Genomic DNA, 20,887 nt, shown 5'->3' with positions numbered 1-20,887 from the left:
TTCATGCGTTAATAGGTGGGTGAGATGAGATGAGATGAAAAGTGGAGGGAGGGGTAAGTACACCCTCCCCTGCCCTTAAAGCTGTGCTCCCCCCACCTTCAAACTGGCAGAACCGCTGGCCAATCAAACTGGTTTGGAGGCTCATAAAAGGCCTTTGAACCAGTTCTGTGTACATCCCTACAACCTCCAGGCTATCAATAAGGAGAAGACTAGATTCAGGGTGTCAGTACTGATGGCCAATGCTGTCAATTTGACATCTGGGTTCATACAGAAACAAGCATTCAGTAGCACATAGGCAGCACTCTGCTATATGTGTTTAACTTGCTTTGAGAATGGAGCGACATGCATAAATGACAAAGATTATTCGCATTCATAAAAACAATTTATAGGGATGACAAATATTTAAGCCACACTTAAAAACTTTTGTTAGGGTAGAAAGGCCGTAGTGGGTATGTAATTAAAAGTTTTTTGGTGCTGCCTGTGGCATTTACGCTGATGCAGCATTTACACTAGAATTCAGGACCAGGGTGTAGTAAAATTTTAAGCGTTCAACACAACTTAAAAAAATAATGCACGATGTCCCCCTCTAACTGTGGCGTTTACTCCAATGTGGTGTTTCTGCCAAAAATTACGATAATATTAACTAACTCCCAGTTGTGTTGTAGACCATATTTTACTTTTCAGGTTCCAAATACAGTGGAAAGCTAATACCTTGTATATTAAATGTCAATAACAAAACACATTTTCCAACTCTCAAGTTGTTCGGGTTCTCCTGACACATCCCAACAAATCCAGAACAGGGTAGGACTACCAAATATCAAGGAAGAGTCCTGTCTTTGTAGCTAGTGCCATTTTGTGATTCAGAAATACACTTGACACCATAAAAAAAAATGTTGCCTGGGGTTTCGTTTGTCTGCAACCATCCCTAGTTGTTCCAGTAATAAGGGTTATACTGCTTGTAAGTATAGAGACTGCATTTTTCTATTAAATTGAATTAAAGTTAAATTTACTTTCCAGGATATATGATGCAGCCAGTTTTATACAGTTTCCCCCCAGAAACCTTTCACAATCTGGAACTTGTTGACTGAACAATCAGTATACTTTTCTCATTTCATAATAGATGTACTTGTTTGGAGCAGTGAATCCGTTGTATAAAATTGTTAGGAACATAGGAAACTGCCATATACTGAGTCAGACCATTGGTCTATGTAGCTCAGTATTGTCTTCACAGACTAGCAGCGGCTTCTCCAAGGTTGCAGGCAGGGATCTTTCTCAGCCCTATCTTGGAGATGCCAGGGAGGAAATTTGAAACCTTCTGCTCTTCCCAGAGTGGCTTCATCCCCTGAGGGGAATATCTTGCAGTGCTCACACATCAAGTCTCCCATTCAGATGCAACCAGGGCAGACCCTGCTTAGCTATGGGGACAAGTCATGCTTGCTACCACAAGACCAGCTCTCCTCTCTGAACCTAAGTTCTGTTCCTTTACCAGAAAAAAATCCAGTTGTTTCTGCTCAGCTTCTAATTACATCACTGCATTGCTCCTGATTAATTTGAAGGGTGGGGGGAAGCAACATTGAACTTCCCTGTCCCCCCAGATATTTTACTTTTTCTTCTTTTCCCCTTTGGCATTTTCTGCAGAGGTTCTGAAAGTCATTGCAACCTTACTGCGAAACTCTCCGCAGTGTCAAGAAACTATGGAAGTTCATCGAGTCTTCCTCTCAGATATGATAAAGCTTTTTAATAACAGCAGAGATAATCGGAGGTAAGTAGATATGTATCAGTAGATATGCAGTGAACACACATATATACCCTAGAAAACTTAAATGAAAAAATACACTTCAAATACTGTCACAGATGTTCACAGAATATGTCAGTGTACTTAGATCTTTTTGTAAATGATGATTTTTTGGGGAGTCTCCAAAACCTCAGTTGAGTTGTGGTAAACTTGTTTGTAGGGCCTAGGAGGAACATAGGAAGCTGCCTTATACTGAGTCAGACCACTTGTCCATCTAGCTTAGTATTATATAATGTCTACACAGACTGGCAGTGGCTTATCCAAGGCTGTAGACAGGAGTCTCTCTCAGCCCTATCTTGGAGATGCCTGGGAGGGAACTTGGAGCGATGCAGGTACTCTCCTCAGAGCGGCCCCATTCCCAAAGGGGAATATCTTAGTGTTCACACATGTAGTCTCCCATTCAAAAGCAAACCAGGTAGACCCTTCTTAGCAAAGAGGACAATTCATGCTTTCTACCACAAGACCAGCTCTTCTCCATCTAACAATTTAACAATGTGTGTCAATTTTGCAGGAGTCTGCTGCAGTGCTCTGTATGGCAGGAATGGATGCTTTCCCTTTGCTATTTTAATCCCAAAAGCTCTGATGAGCAGAAGATAACTGAAATGGTTTATGCCATTTTTCGGATTTTACTTTACCATGCAATCAAGTATGAATGGGGTGGCTGGCGTGTGTGGGTAGATACGCTAGCCATCACACACTCAAAGGTAAGTTATGTAAAGAAATCTAGATCTCTCCAGTTCTTTAATGTTTAAGCAGTGTTCAAGTTCTGCTGAGCCTGGGAAAAGGATTAAGTTGAAACTAATTATCTGAATGGGTAGAAAAGTATATAGGAAAAATTCAGTACTCCTAAAATGGAATAATGTAATTTGTCAGACAATTTAATGCTTGTGCAGCCTGATAACCAAATATAGTGTACTTGATGCAGCAACTTGGTGCCAGAATGGCTGATTTGGTGTTTAGTAGCTCTTCTTATTGCATGAGGCTTTATTGTGAAATGTGTGTTCAGTGGAATTGCATTAGTTTGAAACACAAGGTGGCGCACCTTGTCTATTTGTAGGCCAAAAAGATGCCCTTTAGTAACACCAAGTGGCTGAGCAACAAATTGCTAAAGTCTAATGAAGAAACTAGAGCAAAATTGTCTTCTACTCAAGAGATAGAACTTACAACTGGAGAAAATTGGAGGTGGTGGTTGTGGGGTGTCCTTTTTCTCAGGCAGCTTCTATATGCATTGTAGTCAGTCTCCTGTCCAGATTGCATATTCCAGTTATAGAAATTGTCCTGTTGGCTTTGATGGGTGTGGGACTAATGCTGGGTGAGACACTGGATTATAGACTATACAAGCAAGACTAAAAGCAAAGCAACATTTTTTTTCCCTTGAGGTTTGCTATTTATGTTGTGGCAAGAAATGACTTCTGTAGAGCAATCATGTAAAATATTTTGTAGAACAATCCTGAAAAAGTATCGGTTTGGCTACCTAGCAGTTGTAACCCACATGGAAGTTTTAGACATTGGACTCTTAAGATTCAAAATTAAAATTTGGGTAAACTGCAGAAAAATAAATTAATGGTAGCAGTACAGTTGATCAAGGATATGCTATATAGGCATGTAAAATAGTGCTCGCTTAGTATGATGCCTATTCAGATCTTCAGGTGAGGTTCATCTGACGTGCCAGAGGCATGCCTTGTTTGTAGTTGCTCTAGAGCTGTGGAACGCACTTACTGCTGAGATTAGAGCTGCTCCATCCCTGATGACCATTAGGAAACAACTGAAACACATTTCTTCAGCCAAGCTTTTTATCTATTTAGTGGTTTTTAGCTATTTTAATTTGAAATTTTATACGTTTTAAATTGTTGTTTTAAAAAAATTGTTTTGTTTTAATGTTGTAAACTGTCTAGAGACTTCGGTAGTGGGTGGTATACAAATATGCTAAATAAATAAAATAAAGTGCAATACAGCCAAAATGCTTAAATCCTGTATGGTTTGCACTTACTGACACTGTCTGTGGAATATGGAACGCTATGAGTTTAGAAAACATTCAAATGAGCCTGCAGGTTCTGGATTATTTAGAATTTGCCTGATTGATCATATGAGTGGGTGTGGATTAGTATCGGGTATTGGTTAGACCCCTCACCAAGATTTCAACAATACATGTTTTCTAGGGTTAAATAATGCTTTTTCAAAAACAAAACAAAACTTCGTAGTTTGGATGTAACTAAAATATTTTGACAGCCCATGAATCACTAAATACTATTTCATTCTATTAAATGCTTCAGTAAATGATTACCATTACTCATTGATTTAAATTTCTCCTACTTCCAGTAACTCTAATCTGAACTTGTCTTATTCTTTTATGTAAAAGTTAATTACGTTCCTATCTGTTTCTTTTTTAACTAGTTTTTTGTAGTTTCCATGACATGTTCATAGCTTGTCTTGGCCTTCTGTGCTTTTACTGAAACATTCATGCTCTCAGACTCTGCTTCCTCAGAGTTCCAATCTACACGAGACAGTAGTAGGCTGCTTTAGTTTATTTAAAAGATTTCTGCATCACCCCTCCAGTGCACTACTGTTTTGGGCGGCCCACAAAATTAGTAAAATTGATAAAATGAACAACAATATAAAGTTAATAACATTAACATAAATTAAAAGATGTGCGTTTAAACCACATTTAAAAGTTACAAATTAGAAGGTTAAAAGCTAGCAACCCACCAGATATGAACAGCAGATAAAACATTTAAAACCCTGTCTAAAAAAGAAGGGTTTTTGTTGCCTTACGCTGAGGGAGAGAGCATGGAGAAGCTCTTCTGGGAGGATGTTCCAAAGCCAAAGGGCCACAACTGAAAAGGCCTTGTCTCTAGGCCTCAATTAAAATTGAGCCTGTCCCAGTCATGGGAGTGGGGAGAGGTGGTGGTGGTGGATGGAGAGGTTGAGGCCTGCCTTTAAGAGCAAAAGGGAAATATGGAGTCAAGCTGTCCTTCTCAAAGCGTACCGTCCCGCAGAACTCTTTTTACCCCCAACCAGGCACAATATTCGAAGTGAGTCTAGTTGGGACAAGACCTGGGGAAGGATCTACATGGAAGTAAGTCAGAGGGAGAAGTGAGGGTTTACCTTTGTAATGCTTTCTTCTCTTCAAATTTGCCCCTACCTGCCACAATGTTGGGGCAGACCCAGGTTTAAACAAATTATTCTGTAGCTTGAGCCCAAGAGTTAATTCAGATACATTGCATGTGGTGAAATTGACAGTATGTGGTCAATAGGTTAACGTAGATATATATGAAAATTATTTGTGTGGTATAGGAAGGTTAACAACAACAAAAAGAAACTTGAGTTTTTAAAGTGGGGGTTAAAAATACATTGCTGTTGGAATAGCAGTTGCCAATCAGACCTTGCTGGCTAGTTGCTGATTTATTAGATTATTCTCAGTCAGGATTGGTGTAGAGAGGGAAGGTTCTGAGAGAAGTGACAGTTATATTGCAGTAGTGATGTGTATAAGGATGGGGAACACAGCATACACTTATATTTTATTTATTTAAAATATTTAAACCACACGCCTCCAGTACACTAATGTTGTGAGCCACTCAGAGCAGTTCACAACATTACTAAAACAGATACAATGTAAAGTTAAAAAAAAATCAAAGTTAAAAGATCAAGTTAAAACCATATTTAAAATTACAAATTTTAAAAGCTGCAAATTAAGTTATTAGTAAAAAGCTAAAAACGGGGGGAGGGGATTACATTACCTGAAGACATTTCTCTTAAATTGTATAGTCATAGGTAAAGAGAGTTTAGAAATCGTCAGAAAGAATAGAGAAAACGATATTGTTTAGATAGAGGACTGGTTTAATTGCTCAATAATGGCTTATTAATAATCAATAACATTTATAGTATTTGAATATATATTATGTAAACAGTTAACATTTTTAAAAGTTTTAAAACTTAAAACTTTTAAAAACTTTTAACATTTTAAAAAAATTTAAACTTGTGTTGATTCCAGTTAAGTCCCCATTGCAATTGTTACCAGGTAGGTGACACAACACCAGACAAAAACCCTATTAGCACATTATGTTTGACACTTGTAGATTCTGTATAGAATGTGCACAGGTACAGTTAATCACATGTTACATTAAATGCAGGGTACAGAAGCATATTTCTTATTTGTACAAAGCATTTGAGGGGCCCAGATTCACTTTTTAAATGAGCATAGGATCAGTCATTTGTACAAAAACGTATGAGTTTACCGACATGAGTGTGAGTATTACATAATGTATTAATAGAGCTTGTGTTTTGGTATAATGTACACAAGCAGCAGTGAGTCTCAAATTAGGTGCTTCCGTGTCAAGATTTCTAAGGTTCCCTCCAAACATGACAAACTACTGTTTCTGTAAGCCATAGTTTGCCAGCAAACCAGGATCTTAGTCCAGTATCAAGCCTTGAAGGCCTGAAGTTCACTACTGCTCATGCATGAATGCCAAAACATGGTTTGGTGTTACATGGTATCGCTTATCTCGATTTTACTATATAAATTAATGCCTTGCTCCTGTCCTGCTAAATTAATTAGGCTTGCCTATATAATTACTGTTTCAAATTTGAGAATGTAGCATCAGCTCTAGACAGAGACTTTGTTCAGAACCCTAAAGTAAATTACTCTTTCTGTCCCACAAAGTGTCCTAAGAAGAAAATGTGTTCATGATGTGAGCATGATATTCCTATCTGCCTTTTATTTTCCTAATCGGACAGTTGCCTTTCCCTCACTGCATTATTCTGTATTGAGTTATTTTGCTGCTGTCCCTTTCTGTTTCAGCATTTCAAAGGCTTATGGCACATTGATGTTGTCTGAAAGGGTGTTTGAACCCTGTGAGGAGGAACCTACCTCAGGGTTCCTTTTCTGCCACCACTCAGATCTGAGACAAACTCTTACTTCTCTCCCTGCCCTGCCTTCTTTGCATAGAAGCGTGGGTGTGTCTCTCCTTTCAGGTGATGTGGAAGAGGAAATAAAACGTACTTAATTCCCGTGTTAAAATTAACAGGATTTTATTGTTTAATAAAAATTCTTGAAGCATGGTGGTTATAAGTTCTAGAGCTGCATAAGCATAGTGGTCTCAAAGTGTTGTCATAGCTTACAGAGATGTTGGTTACACGCAACCCCACCTGATATGTGTATCCCTAGGCAGTGTACATAATTTAAACACAACAAATGTAAAAACAGAATTTAAAAACCTACAGAAAACACTTTTTAAAGCACAAGATGAATGAAACAGTGGAAAATGAAATTTAACTAAAAGCCTGAGAAAACGGGTGCATCTTGAGGATCTTGTAGTTGATACTCTGTCTCCACGCTGGGGTTCAGGTGCCTTGCGTGGTTACAGAGTTTCTACTCAGCCTCCCTCCTGAAGATGGTTGGGTCCATGCCTGAACAAGCCTTGGTTTTCCAGTGGAGAACTGACTCACCCCTGCCTCCCACTAAGCCCCACTTCAGTCTTCACAAGAGAAATCTCTCCTGTCCAGAACTCTTCTCTCTCCAAGCCTGTGGCTCATCTTCTCCCCTCTTTACTGACTTGACTTGACCGACTATCTCATCCCCCTAACAGATTTCTAGCCATCACTCTTTCTAACCGTCTGCCCTCCTGCATTCCAGGCAGGGTTTACTTGTCCCTCCTGCAGGGGTCTCACTACTGCCGCCGCCAATCAAACTCCTGCTTAGACATTTCTATAAATGGAGATTTTAAGATGCATATAAGCAACAAAACAAATAACCTTAACAGACAATACTACAAAATACAAACAGTCACAGACTCAGATGCCATTAAAATCGGACAATGCTGATGATGTACACAAATGGGTATACAAGATTGCTGAATGGAGAGAGTTAATACAGTCTGATCTTCCAGGGTATTCTTTGAATGCAATAGATTTTTCAATTAATTGTCTATTGATATTCAGAGCACAAAAGGTCCTGAAGACTTTTTTTCCCTTCATAACAATATTTAAAATTGGTTACATATGCTTTTTATTGGATTCAGATACTTCTGGAAGGAGTAAGTTCTAAGAGTAGCGGGTGTGCGATAATATTCTTAGCTTTCCAAAGTACTGAATGACCTAGAATTGTTGAGACAACAATTTAGTACATTTTGGTTCAGGAAGAACTGGTTTGTGATTTTTGTGCACCTTGGTATGTAGTGCTAATTGAATGGGAATAATTGTCTTTATTTCTTGTTTGTATCTGCTACTAATTTATAACACTATTCTCTGATAAAGAACTAGTGTGTAAAGAACTAGTGCTGCAAAATTAGATAGGTTTTGCAGAGCTACACATCAAGATACATGCAGCTGCTATAAAAAGCCAAAGAAACTCAATTGCAATTTTATTGTCCAGTTTGATAGATTTCCTGCCACCTTTGTAGCAGGGAAGCTGTTTGTCACTGTAGCCCTCGCTTCCAACAGCTGCACTGCGCTTTATAAGCAGTGATGGTTTTTGTGGCATAATTGCACTACATTGGTTTCTCTTGGTCTCAAGATTTAAAAGGTGTGCATAATCCTCTTAAAGCTAAATTCCTTTGTGTTGTCTGGATCTTCTTTTAAAAAAAACACCACCCATATTTCAAGGCATTTCTCCCACGCAGACCATGATTTTAAAAGGGAATTGGTCTTAATTTGAGTTTTATCACTAACAATGTTTAGTGGTGTAGAATCTAAGAGAATCTTAACACATATAATTAGCATATTAGTGGGACTTAACCATTACCACTACACATTTAGGGCAGCTAGTGGGTGGTTACTGGAGAGCAAGTAAGGAAAACTGACTGATACTGTTTTCAAATTCAGAGTTACTAAAACAGATTTTAATATGTAAACTGCTTTTTATTGAAAAGCAATACAAGCTTTTTGCCATATTTTCTTTTGCTTTTTAAAGATACATTACTTTCAAATATATCGAACACTTATTTTTCAAAGTAATTTCGACAATTAAAATATTTTCCTTAGGGCTCAACCTATGAAGTGTATATTGGGTTATAGTAGCAGACTAGCCTTCAGCTGGAAACCATTGAATTAGGTGCCAGAATACATTTAAAATATTTCTTCATGATTTGTGATGGTTTTGATCTATCTGTGTGATATCAAAGACTTGTTTAATGTAATCTTCATACTTTTTGGAAAGTGTCTTTTACCATAATAGGAATTTACCATTACTTGAAGCAAGGTGTTCCCTATTAATATTATGGAAAAGTACAATATTCAATAAGATGACAGATAGTATCAGTCAGAACTGATATCCATAAAATTAAGTTGAATTATATTGCTATTTGCTTGAGTTGCCCATCCTTGCAGATGCAGACACATGGAAAAAGGATAAAAAATGATTCGTTAGCTAGAAACATTTTAATTGGATAATATTGAGTTTAAAATGGGAAGGAAGCTGCATATTGCAGTGGCCAGGTTTAAACCAAAGTTTATCATAAAGTTCTGGAAAGGGACTAGTGTTCTTAGGGGGACTGGATTTTCCCCCTCTGGTATAATGTGTGGAATATTGGTATTTGGATTGACTTCCCCATATTGGACAAACATACTACATACATACAATGTTCCATATTTAACTTGCTGAAACCAGAAGTAGTTATAATTTAAAGCCAACTTATACTGGATTGTGTAAAATAAAGAAATTGAAATTGAGTTTAAGATTTGCAGGATAACGGCAGGAGTGGGAGGAGTATAAAATGTAGGGCACAATTTGGAACAGCCTGATCCAGCATCTGTCCCTATAGGATACAGATACACTATGAATGCACACAATATAAGTCTGGGCCATATTATAAGTATAGATGTACTGAAAGTGTCTTTGAATTGGCAACTTATTTTTTGCTAAAATTTCTGAAATGTTTGCTAAAAAAGTAAAACATGAGTCATAATTTAAGGAGGTTGTCATAAGGAAAGCATGAGTGGCATGGGAATTAAAGAACAAGAATGCAGAGATGTGAAAGGTGTACACTCAAAATAGCATGGTCAATTTTAGTCCACATACTGCAAGAGATGGATGCTATGATTTTGTAACAATAATTAAAGAAAGAGGACTCTTATGTTTATGTTAAGGAAGAAGGGGTGGGGGGAAATGGGAAAGTATATATTAAATAAAAGGTTGAGAAATTGCATTAGTTTGGAATAGCATTTCAAGCACATGGGAGAAGCTTGAGAAAGAGGATGGATATGAGAAGCAGAGCAAGACATTAAGAGCCTAAGTATTGAAAAGTGAGGAAAAGAAGATTATGAGATACAAAGTAGTGAAAGAGCAGATATGATAGTACAAAGGAATTGAACTACTCAGTGATTTAAAATTAGGAAGCAGTAGTTTAAAGTGGATATGAACAATAGTAGTACAACACAGTGGAGTTACACAAAAAAGAAGCACTGTGTTGGGTGTGTACTCAGCAGAATTCTGAGCATGAATTATAGAGAAGGAAAGAGATGACAAAATGTTTCAGTAATGTAAACTAAGAATCATAGCTGAAATCAGTATCTTACCCGGGGGGTGGGGGAATAGGATGACTATTTAAAAGGAAAAACGTGAGGGAAGCCATTTCTTTAAGGAAGTGCTTGATGCTGAAGCCACCTAATGGCTCAGTGGGGAAGTAACTTGCTTAGGGAGCAAGAGGCTGTCAGTTTGAATCCCTGGTGGTATGTTTCTCAGACGATGGGAAACACCTATATCAGACAAAGTGCTGAAAGGCATCATCTCATACTGTGCAGGAGGAGGCAATGGTAAACCTCTTCTGTATTCTACCAAGAAAACAACAGGGCTCTGCGATCGCCAGGAGTCAACACCGACTCGATGGCACAATCTTCTCCTTTCCTTTTGATGCTGTATTGTCTTTCAAGTGTATTGAAATGAGCCAGCAGAATATATCAGTTCATCTAATCTTAATTTAAAACAATAGAATAGTAGTAGAGTTGGAAGAGGCTTTGGAATCTGCCCCACTGCTTACTTCAGGGAACTGTTGCAGCATCCCTGACGGGTGATTATCCAGCCGCTGTTTGATAGGAGAGCCCAGCAAAGGAGAGCCCCATCACTTCATGAGGCAGACTGTTCAAATGTCCAGCCATACTTACAGTTAGGAAATTCTTCCATAATTTCTATTCTAAATCCACTACGTTGTAATATCAACCCATTGGTCATAGTCCTGCCCTCAGGAGCAACAGAGAACAAGTCCTTTCCTTTTTCTATATGACAGGCCTTCAGATATTTAAAGATGGCTGTCCTCTGAGTCGTTCCTCTGTAATGCATTGCCCTGGGAAGAACATTTAAGAACATAAAAAAGCCCTGCTGGATCAGGCCCAAGGTCCATAAAGTCCAGCATCCCGTTTGACACAGTGGCCCACCACATGTCTCTGGGAAGCCCACAGGCAAGAGCTGAGGGCATCCCCCCTCTCCTACTGCTATTCCCCTGCAACTGGTATTTAGAGGAATCTTGCCTCTGAGGCTGGAGGGTGGCCTATAGCACTCAGACTAGTAGCCATTGATATACCTGTCCTGCATGAGTTGATCTAAACCCCTCTTAAAGCCATCCAGGTTGGTGGCTGTCACCACATCTTGTGGCAGAGAATTCCATAGGCTCATTATATGTTGTGTGAAAAAGTACTTCCTTTTTCCTGTCGTAAATTTCAGTCAGTTTTATGGCATGATCCCTGGTTCTAGAGTTAAGCGAGAGGTATAAAATTTTCTCTCTATCAACTTTCTCCACACGTTGCATGTTCTTTTAGACCTCTATCATGTCGTCTTTTTTCTAAATGAAAAAAGCCCCAGGTGTTGTAGCCTTGCCTTGTAAGGAAGGTGCTTTAGGCCCCTGATCACCTTGGTTGCCCTCTTACGCACCTTCCTCAGTTCTGTAATGTCCTTCCTAAGAGATGGTGACCAGAACTGCATGCAGTACTCCAGATGTGGCTAAACCATGGTTTTGTATAAGGGCATTTTAATATTAGCAGCCCTATTTTCAAACCCCTTCCTAATGCTTCCAAGCATGGAATTGGCCCTTTTCACTGCTGCCACACATTGAGTCGACACTTTCAACTAGCAGTCCACTACGACCTCAAGATCCCTCTCCTGATCACTCACTGCCAACTCAGATCCCATCAGTTTATATGTGGAATTGGGGCTTTTTGACCCAATATGCATCACTTTACACTTGTTAACATTGAACCACGTTTGCCATCTTGTTGCCCACTCTCCCAGTTTGGAGAGATCCTTTTGGAGCTCCTTGCAATCTCTTTAGGATTTCACTACCCTAAATCGTTCAGTGTCATCTGCACATTTGGCCACCTCGCTGCTTACCCCAACTTCTAGATCATTTATGAACAAGTTAAACAGCACTAGTTCCAATAATGATCCCTGGGGGACCACACTTCTTTCTTCCCTCTATTTAGACAACTGTCAATGTATTCCTACCTTCTGTTTCTTTTCCTTCAACCAGTTACCAATCCACACGTGAACCTGTCCCCTTATCCCATGACTGCTAAGTTTTCTCAAAAGTCTTTGATGAGAAACTTGGTTGAAAGCTTTTTGAAAGTCAAAGTCTACAATGTCGACTGGATTACCTTTATCCACACACCTGTTGACACTATCAAAGAACTCCCAAAGGTTTGGGAGACAAGATTTACCTTTGCAGAAGCTGTGCTCATTATCCTTCAGCACGTCCTGTTGTTCTATATGTTTTAAAAAATTATTCTTGAGAATGTGTTCCATCAATTTGCCTGCAACAGACGTTAAGCTAACCAGCCTGTAATTTCCTGGATCCCCCTGGATCGCTTTTTGAAAATCATTGTTACATTGGCTGCTTTCCAGTCTTCTGGTACAGAGCCTGATTATAGGGATAAGTTACTCGTATATATTGTTGCAAGGAGGTCAGCAATCTCACATTTGAGTTCATTAAGGACTCTCGGGTGGATGCCATCTGGCCCTGGTGATTTGTTAATTTTAATTTTGCTAGACAATTTAGAACATTGTCTCTCATCACCCATATCTGAATCGGTTCTTTAGCCTCTGTCCCCGAGAAGCTCAGTTTAGGCACAGGTATATGCTCAGTATTTTCTGCTGTGAAGACAGATACAAAGAACCTGTTCAGCTTCTCTGCAGTCTCCATATCCTCCTTAATAATCTCTTTCACCGCCTCATTTGCCTAAGGGTCCAATCACCTCCCTGGCAGGTTTCCTGCTTCTGATGCTTTTAGCTTGATGTTCCCTTGATGCTTTTAGCTAAATGTTCCTTAGACTCTCTTTTCGCCTCCTTTATTTTCACCTTGTTTTTCTTTTGCCAGCATTTGTGTCCCTTTCTGTTCTCCATTTGGGAAGGCATTCCAATTTCTGAAGGAAGTCTTCTTGCCCTCTACAACTTCCCTGACTTTACTGGTTAGCCATGCTGGCATCCAGACTTGGTGGTACCTCCTCTTTCGTATACATTCTATAACTGGGCTTCTAGTATTGTGGTTTTAAATAAATTCGATGCATTCTGAAGTGAAGCGACTCTCCTGATTTTCCCTTTCAGTTTTCTTTTCACCAAGCTCCTCATTTTAGTGAAGTTCTAGAAACGTTTCCTCTTCTGAAATTCAAAATCTCTGTGTTAGACGTCCTAGCTGTTCCCTGGCTGTTGCTTCTTAGAGAGAGAGAGTAGGCTTCAAACTGAACAGGAATGTGGTTTAGCAAATCAGACCCCTCCCACCAGGTGTGACTCACCTAACAGCCCTAGTTGGCTTTTCCCACTGTCTCTCACCAGACAAGAGAGAGAGAGCAAAAACTGAAAGCCACATCCCCCAAAACAAGTCCTGGCAAAACACACACACACGGCCACTTCTCCCCTAAAAAGAAACCAGCCCCTCAAAAAATCTCCCACTTCTCCTGTCCGTTGTTTTGTTTCAAGGAGGGGGGGGAAGGGTGTTTTGGTAGAAAAGCTAGCTTACCTTTTTAGGTCAGATCCTCCTCCTCCACAGCAGGCTTCAAACTACCGTTTGGCAGTACCTTTGCAGAACTCATCAGAAGAGCTTTAAACTGAATCTGATGTGGTGGGAAGGAGACAAAAGCCTAGTACAGAACAAAGTACTAGGGACAAGGAAACATGCCAAAAGTGGAAACAAAATGGGGGTGGGGCCACCCAGAAATTCACGTCACCATAGCAAGGAAGCCAGAAGACTGATTCAGAGAGTTCTTAAAGTAGGTAGCACAGGCTGTGGTCCAAGAATCCAACCCTTTCTTGATGGCACTATCTTCATAGCCAACTGTTTACTTCCAGGATCCTGCATTGTTTTCCTGTACCTTGATCTTTCACAGGTAGCATCTGTGAAAACACTACTTGTGTCTTCAACTCCTTCAAATTCCTATCCAGGACCTCATAGATATGTTTCCATTCCCCCCCCCCGGCATTGTCACTGATTTCCACATGGATCAACCAGAAAGGATAATGGTTAGTAGGTTTCAGGCTCTGCAATCTCTCCCTCACATTCTGGATATACGCATCAGAAAAGCAACATATCTCCCTTGATGATCTGTCAAGGCTGTACACAGCTGTCTCCATCCTTAAGCAACTGGTGGGCCACCGTATGAAGCAGGATGCTGGGCTAGATAGGCTTTGGGCCTGATCCAGCAGGACTGTTCTTATGTGCTTACATTTATCTTGTAGGGGCAATGGTTGGGAATATAGGAAGCTGCCTTGTACTGAGTCAAACCATTGGTCCATCTAGCTGAGTATTGTGTTAGATGGCAAGATTTCAGGCAGGAGTCTTTCCCAGCCCTACCTGGAGAAGTCTGGAACTGCAGTATTTTGGTTCCTTCCAGACATGGCGACTTAGTCACGGGTGTCTTCCTCCTTCTTTGTGCATCGTGGGATAGCAATCCTGATCCAGGTGGCAGTGAGTCTCCCTCTTTAGGTAGATCCCTGTACTGGTTGCTCAACACCAGTGGCACTGAATGTGTCCTGTATCATGTGCTTCCGTGTGTTCAGCTCTTCTGATGGGATTATTTCAGCCTCAGTGGAAACCACCTCTTCTAGCTACTCTGTGGGTAGCTCCTTTGGAGATATGATCTATGACTTTGTGTTTGCTTTCCTTTAAAAAATATTTTAGTGTTCTCTGTAAATGGGGAGAAGCTAAAAAGTTGTATTAGTATAAAAATACAGGACACTGGGTGTATATGAAGTACAAGTGGGGCCAAGGCTTAAGAATTAGATGTGAGATTCTTATGAACCGACTTAGTATAAACTAAGAAAATAGGTGGTAGGTGAAACATTTCACTTGACCGTCAGTGGTGTGTTTCTGATCTAATTAGTGCTTCCACATTGTGAGTGTGCTGCTTGGAGTATTTCTGCTCTTGTGCAAAAGCCTAACACTGCTGGCACTTTGCTAGAAACCTGCTACAGTGTGGGGTGGATCATCATGGCAACATGTAGGCCACTATTCTTGTCAATGTGCCACCAAAACACTTAAAATTAAACAAAAGAGTTTGTGTGTCTGTGTGTAGGGGAAGAGCATCTCCTTGTAACGATAGATATATTTACTGCTGGGGATATTAAAATTTTTATTTTGGCACTGTTCATTTTTCCAGTGACTGATTATAAAAGGAGAATTGGCGTGTTCTATTTATAGTATTTTAAAAATATTCTTGACCAAAAAAATGGTTAAAGTGCAAATCACACTTTAAGCAACAGTATGATATGAGTCATTATAAGTAATTTTGTCAATTGCAATATTTTAATATGATATTGCAGTTGTGTTTTGACAGTAAATCTAAATGACTTGGACTTTATACAATCGTTTGATCTGTTGTAAGAAGCTGACCAGTATGTGGGGGGGCATATGATTTGTTATCTTGGGGAAGGTGCCAGAATGTGCAAAGGCTTTTGTGTGTACAGTACCTCTGTTGCTCTTGACTGATTCATTTTCCTGGGATTGATATCAGCAGGTATTGGTGCCTCCAGTCAAAGTTGATTTGTTTTCTGAATAGTGTGGAGAGTTTCCAGGCCTGAACTGTTAGCGTTGCTCCTAGGAGGGTGGAAAAACAGGTCAATAATGCTCTCATTAGGATAAAAAATAGTAACATTTGCTGGAATTATGAATAGCTTATTGATGGAGTTTAGCAGCATAGGAGCTAATTTTCAGTAAACCTTGTAACATACAGAAAAAAGTGTTTAGTTGCTTGTCTGAGTGGCTAGTATTTGTTCTCAAGCCCGTATCTCATCCTCTATGTGATATATGTACATTTTGCATAATAGGTGAGATTTTGAATAATAAATGCTAAACGATAATAAATATCTAAAGGTTCATCATTTAGTACTGTAGCTCCAGTGTAGAATATGTCATCCTAACCTTTTTGTAGTGTACATTCTAATCTTCTTTTCTGGCAATTAGTAAATGTTGAATGTCAAATTAAGTTAAAATTAATGGCAGAGGGGAATGTTGTATTTATTAGCTTGCAACTGTCTTTAACTAGTAGTGCATAGAAGAGCTTTCCAAATGTTGCAAATGGCTATGGATTAGGCATCAAATGATTGTGAAGATTAATGAATGGCCTTTTAGTTTGCTAATTTAAAGCAATATCTTGTAATGAATTGTGAAGTATCAGCTCCACAATTACAAACACCTAGAGGGAAAAATAAAATGACCAGATAAGGTAAATATAAAATTATCTTGACTATGCTTAGAACTTTCAGATTGATACCAGTTGGTATTCTTATGTTTAAAGCTTTTAATGTTTTAGTATTTTTCTTCACGGTGATATTTTTTGGGATATTTTTCTTCATAGACGATCACATACCTTTTTGGGAGGGTCTAGATTTAGGCATAGGAAATGAAGTAGATTCCAAAACTGTCTTGTGTGGGTGTTCTAGTAAGGAAATGGTCATGGATTAGTAAGAATGCAAATAAATGTTAATTCTGAGCAACAGGTAGTTAGGATAGTGCATCCTATTTACATACATAGGCTGTAATACAATGCATAGATATGGAGACTTGAGCTCTGTTGAGGGGGGAAAGGGGGGATTGCTTCTATTAGCACAATCCTAAACACAGTTGCTTACTTCACCTGCTGAATCTGACTGGGTTAGAGACATGTACAAAAAGATTGTAATACTTGACTTTTTTGGTGTTTGTATAACTACAGTCCTCGATTAAAATGGCAGACTTATGCAAAAGAGAATAGTGTATGAACTCTCATTTAATTAAAAAGAAATCATTTTCTTAGCAGCAAGATCACATTTGAGTGCTTGTTGACTCTTACCCTATTTCTTTACTAATGTGAACACCAGATACTGTAGCTCTGTGAGCACTATAAAAGTAAGGGAATTATTTACTTTAATAATTACTTTATTTAATAATAAATGGCAGCCGCGCACTCATACGGTGGCCCAAAAGGACCGAAAATGGTGATTTACCCGGCCGTGGCGGGCCGCGGCGGTCATAAGTACGGCCGGCGGGGGGAGAGGGAACCCGCGTGGAACACCCCCCGCGGCCTCAGCAAGCCCCTTGAAGGGGCTAAAGGTGTTTAAAATGAACTTTAATTTTTTTAAAAAATTAAGGAAATTCGCGGACCGGCCGGACTGGACCTGGCGGTCCGGTTCCGATCCGACAGAACCGGGGGGTGGTTTCGTTCTACCCCAAACCCCCGGACCGGACCACCGGACCGGTCCGCACATCCATACTTGGGGGTGCTTCTGGACCCAAAGTTGTCCTTGGAGGTGCAGGAGGCGGCAGTGTGCAGAAGTGCCTTTTACGAACTATGGCTGTTATGCCAGCTGTGACCCTACTTGGAAAAGTTGGACCTGACCTCAGTCACTCATGCTTTGGGAACATCCAGATTGGGCTAATGCAATGTGCTCTACATGGGGCTGCCCTTGAAGACTTTTTGGAAGCTTCAGCTGGTCCAGAATGCTGCTGCAAGGATGCTCGTGGGTGCAAGTCACTTCATGAGTGTCACAACCATCCTATAGCAGCTTCATTCGTTACTGGTCTGCTTCTGGGCTAGATTCAAGGTGCTGCTCTTGACCTTTAAAGCTCTACACGGCTTGGGGCCGGGGTACCTGTTGGCATTCTCCCATATAAACCTGCCAGGGCCCTCTGCTCATTGTCTCAGGCCCTGCTCATGGCCCTTGCACTAACAGAAATCCAGTTGGCGGGGACTAGAGACAGGGCCTTTTCGGTTGTGGCTCCTGGCCTTGGAACGCCTTCCCTGAAGAGCTTTGCCATGCTCCCTCTCTGTGTTCTTAAAAACAACTAAAAACACATCTTTTAAAAAGAGGCTTTTTAATGCTTCTTTGGTTATATCTGGTAAGTTCTTTAGTTTTAATTTTTATAACTCACAATTTTTAGCTTTTAAAATAACTTTTAATTTGAAATATAATATTGATTGTGGTTTTTAGCCTGACTACCAAGAAAACCAGATGACTCTGTAGTCGCCAGGAGTCTACACTGACTCAACGGCACAATCTTTACTTCCCTTTTTAACTTGTTGACTTAATTTGGTTAATTTTATTACTTTTATTTTACATCGTATCTATTTTATTATTGTGAGCTGCCCCAAAAAGTAGTGTACTGGAGGGACGGGGTATAAATATTTTAAATAAATAAATAATACTGGTGGTGTTGATCCCTATATGCTGCTATGGGCTTGCAGTAAAGCATGGGTGGACTTGCACTTCTTTGAACAAGTGCAAATACTTCAAGGAGCTTTGCCACACCCTGGAAGTGCTCCTTAGGCCTTAAAGACATTGCTGATGGTCAAGTGATGTTCAATCTTCAGAAGCACAGGTGAGCTCCTCAAAGTGTTTGAGCTTGCAGAAAAGTGCAATTCCACTTGTTCTTCACTGCAAACCCGTAACAGTGTAGGGGGGGAGTGAGAGTTAGCACTGCCTGTGTTAGGCTGATCTGAATGTCATCCATGGTACCTAGTTCCTTTAAATGTGTAAACACAAAAAATAGAGAGTCTTGTGGCATGTTATAAATGAACAGATTTATTGTGGCATAACCTTTTGTGGACTAAAGCCCACAATGCATCTGAATGAAGTGAATGATAGTCTATGAAAGCTTATGCCACAATAAATCTATTTATCTTTAAGATACCACAAGATGCAGTCTGTTACAGAAAACAGAAGGAAAACACTACCACCCTCCTGGAATTTGGTATGTGCTTGTGCAGCAATTTTAGTGAAAACTGAGTTTGCAGTAGACTCTGGTTTTTCCCTACCCAACCATTATATTTGGTTGGCAAACTGCATTGTGTGTTTATCAGATTGGAAATCTTTGTACTGCATGTATTGGATAGAGTTGCACAAATTAAAAATATGCAAAAGTATACAAACTAAATCTGAAAAAACTACTCTTTGTGCTGAAAAGGAAATATATACTTTCAAGTCTTGTGTGACTTCAAAGTATGAAGTCACACAAGTATGCCTCTTGTGTGAGGCATATCAAACTTCTCTTGAGAAAAGTGGCTTTTTTGCAGATAGTTTGGTAACCATGCTATGAAACTCATGTGCATGTAACATAAACTTAGGATTGTCAGTTTTGCTCCAAATGTGTGCATTAGTAAAACACTCAGTTTTTGATTGCTGCATCTTAGTCTGATGTTTATCACCATTAGTTGTAGACTTGCTGATCTACATCTACTGCATCTGAGGAAAACCAGTCATACTGTATACTGTTCTTTTTTTAATCATAAAGAGAAGATTCTGGTATTGCTTCTTGTTAATAGCCATTGTTGTGCCCAGCAGAAAATAGATAAATACTTCCTTAAGAGCCAGTAGAATACCTATTGTGTCATCAAATGAGGAGTTCATGAATATCCTTGAAAAAGCTTCCTGCTTCAAGACTGGTTTGCCTAAGGAAATATTTAATGCTGCTGATAAAAGTTAGCTGATGGAAAACTGTACAGGGCTAGGGCACCTCTTTGGGAAATGAATCTTAAACATCTGAGCAATAAATATCTCAACTCATCACACCTTTGTCAGGCTGAATGAAAATATATATAGCTGATATAGAAAAGAGAGAGTGAATGGAATACAAGAGCATTAATGCATGATAGCACCTAGGAACAAAATATGGATTCAGTTTTGCTTAACAAACAGTTATCACCTTATATTTGATCAGGGGGGTGGGGGTTACCTAGATAGTTTACTTTACTTTCACCCCATTTATTTTCTTGGCTGCTGCATAGTCAATGTGAGTAACTCAGATTCTTCCTAGATAAAATGGTTCATACCACATTGACATTATGTTTCCTGTATGCCACCCTGTATGTCAAGTTAGTATAGCATTTTTTTAGAACACAAAGTAATCAATTTATAAAAGAAAATTAAATGTTAAGGAAAGTTGTTTATGCAAAATTTGCAAAATACTGAAATCAGTCTGTAATTCTATGCAAAACTATCCATGTGATGTATATTTAGCTCTATTTGATGAATATGTGAGACAAACATGAATTATTCTATGGAGACTCTTGAAATGGGCTGGTATACTTTATTTTAATAACCATGTAGTGCAATTGATCTATTTTGAAATCAGCAGGATTTACTTCGGTCCAAGTAAATGCACATAGAATCACAAACCTATTATAAAAATGTGCTAAATGGTGGTAGAATACTGGTTACAGGTGGCCCTTATTATCTGCAGTCCCAGCCACCACAGTTTCGCATATCCATGGCAAGGTCCTAGAAACCAGGTTTCCATATCTATGTGTGAAAAAATAGGCAATTTTCACCTATCCCCAGTTTCAGGGCCATTGGAAATGACCTCTGGAGTAATTTCTGGTGGTATTTCTGGTCAGGAGGCAACACAGAGCCATTTTGTGGATATTTAAACCCCTACCCCTTGATTTTTTTGTGAAAATTTGAGCGATTGGGGGTGTTGTTGATGGAGAGCTGAAGACCTGGAAAGCTGGTGTCTATCTTATGTTTCTTTTAGATTGTGAGCCCTTTGGGGAGAGGGATCCATCTTATTTATTTATTATTTCTGTCCTGATCCATCTTATTTATTTATTTATTATTTCTGTCCTGAGCCATTTTTGGAAGGGCAGTATAGAAATTGAATAAATAATAAGTATGATCTTGATGAACAATAAAGTGAAATGTTTTGA

The 20,887-nt window shown here is 39.4% G+C and overlaps 1 protein-coding gene across 4 annotated transcripts in view; it reads left to right on the top strand.

Moving 5' to 3' along the window:
* Window positions 1-20,887, top strand: part of LRBA (LPS responsive beige-like anchor protein) — a 567,920-nt gene that overhangs the window by 87,538 nt on the left and 459,495 nt on the right. For all 4 annotated transcript variants that reach the window (XM_053251992.1, XM_053251991.1, XM_053251993.1 and 1 more), the window contains exons 21-22: window positions 1,639-1,762; window positions 2,307-2,499. In XM_053251992.1, coding sequence (XP_053107967.1) covers window positions 1,639-1,762; window positions 2,307-2,499 — 317 coding nt within the window. The remainder of the gene's footprint in view (window positions 1-1,638; window positions 1,763-2,306; window positions 2,500-20,887) is intronic.

The sequence above is a fragment of the Hemicordylus capensis genome, chromosome 5 (assembly GCF_027244095.1).
Source record: "Hemicordylus capensis ecotype Gifberg chromosome 5, rHemCap1.1.pri, whole genome shotgun sequence".
NCBI lineage: Eukaryota > Metazoa > Chordata > Lepidosauria > Squamata > Cordylidae > Hemicordylus > Hemicordylus capensis.
This window is presented reverse-complemented; position numbering and strand designations above follow the sequence as displayed.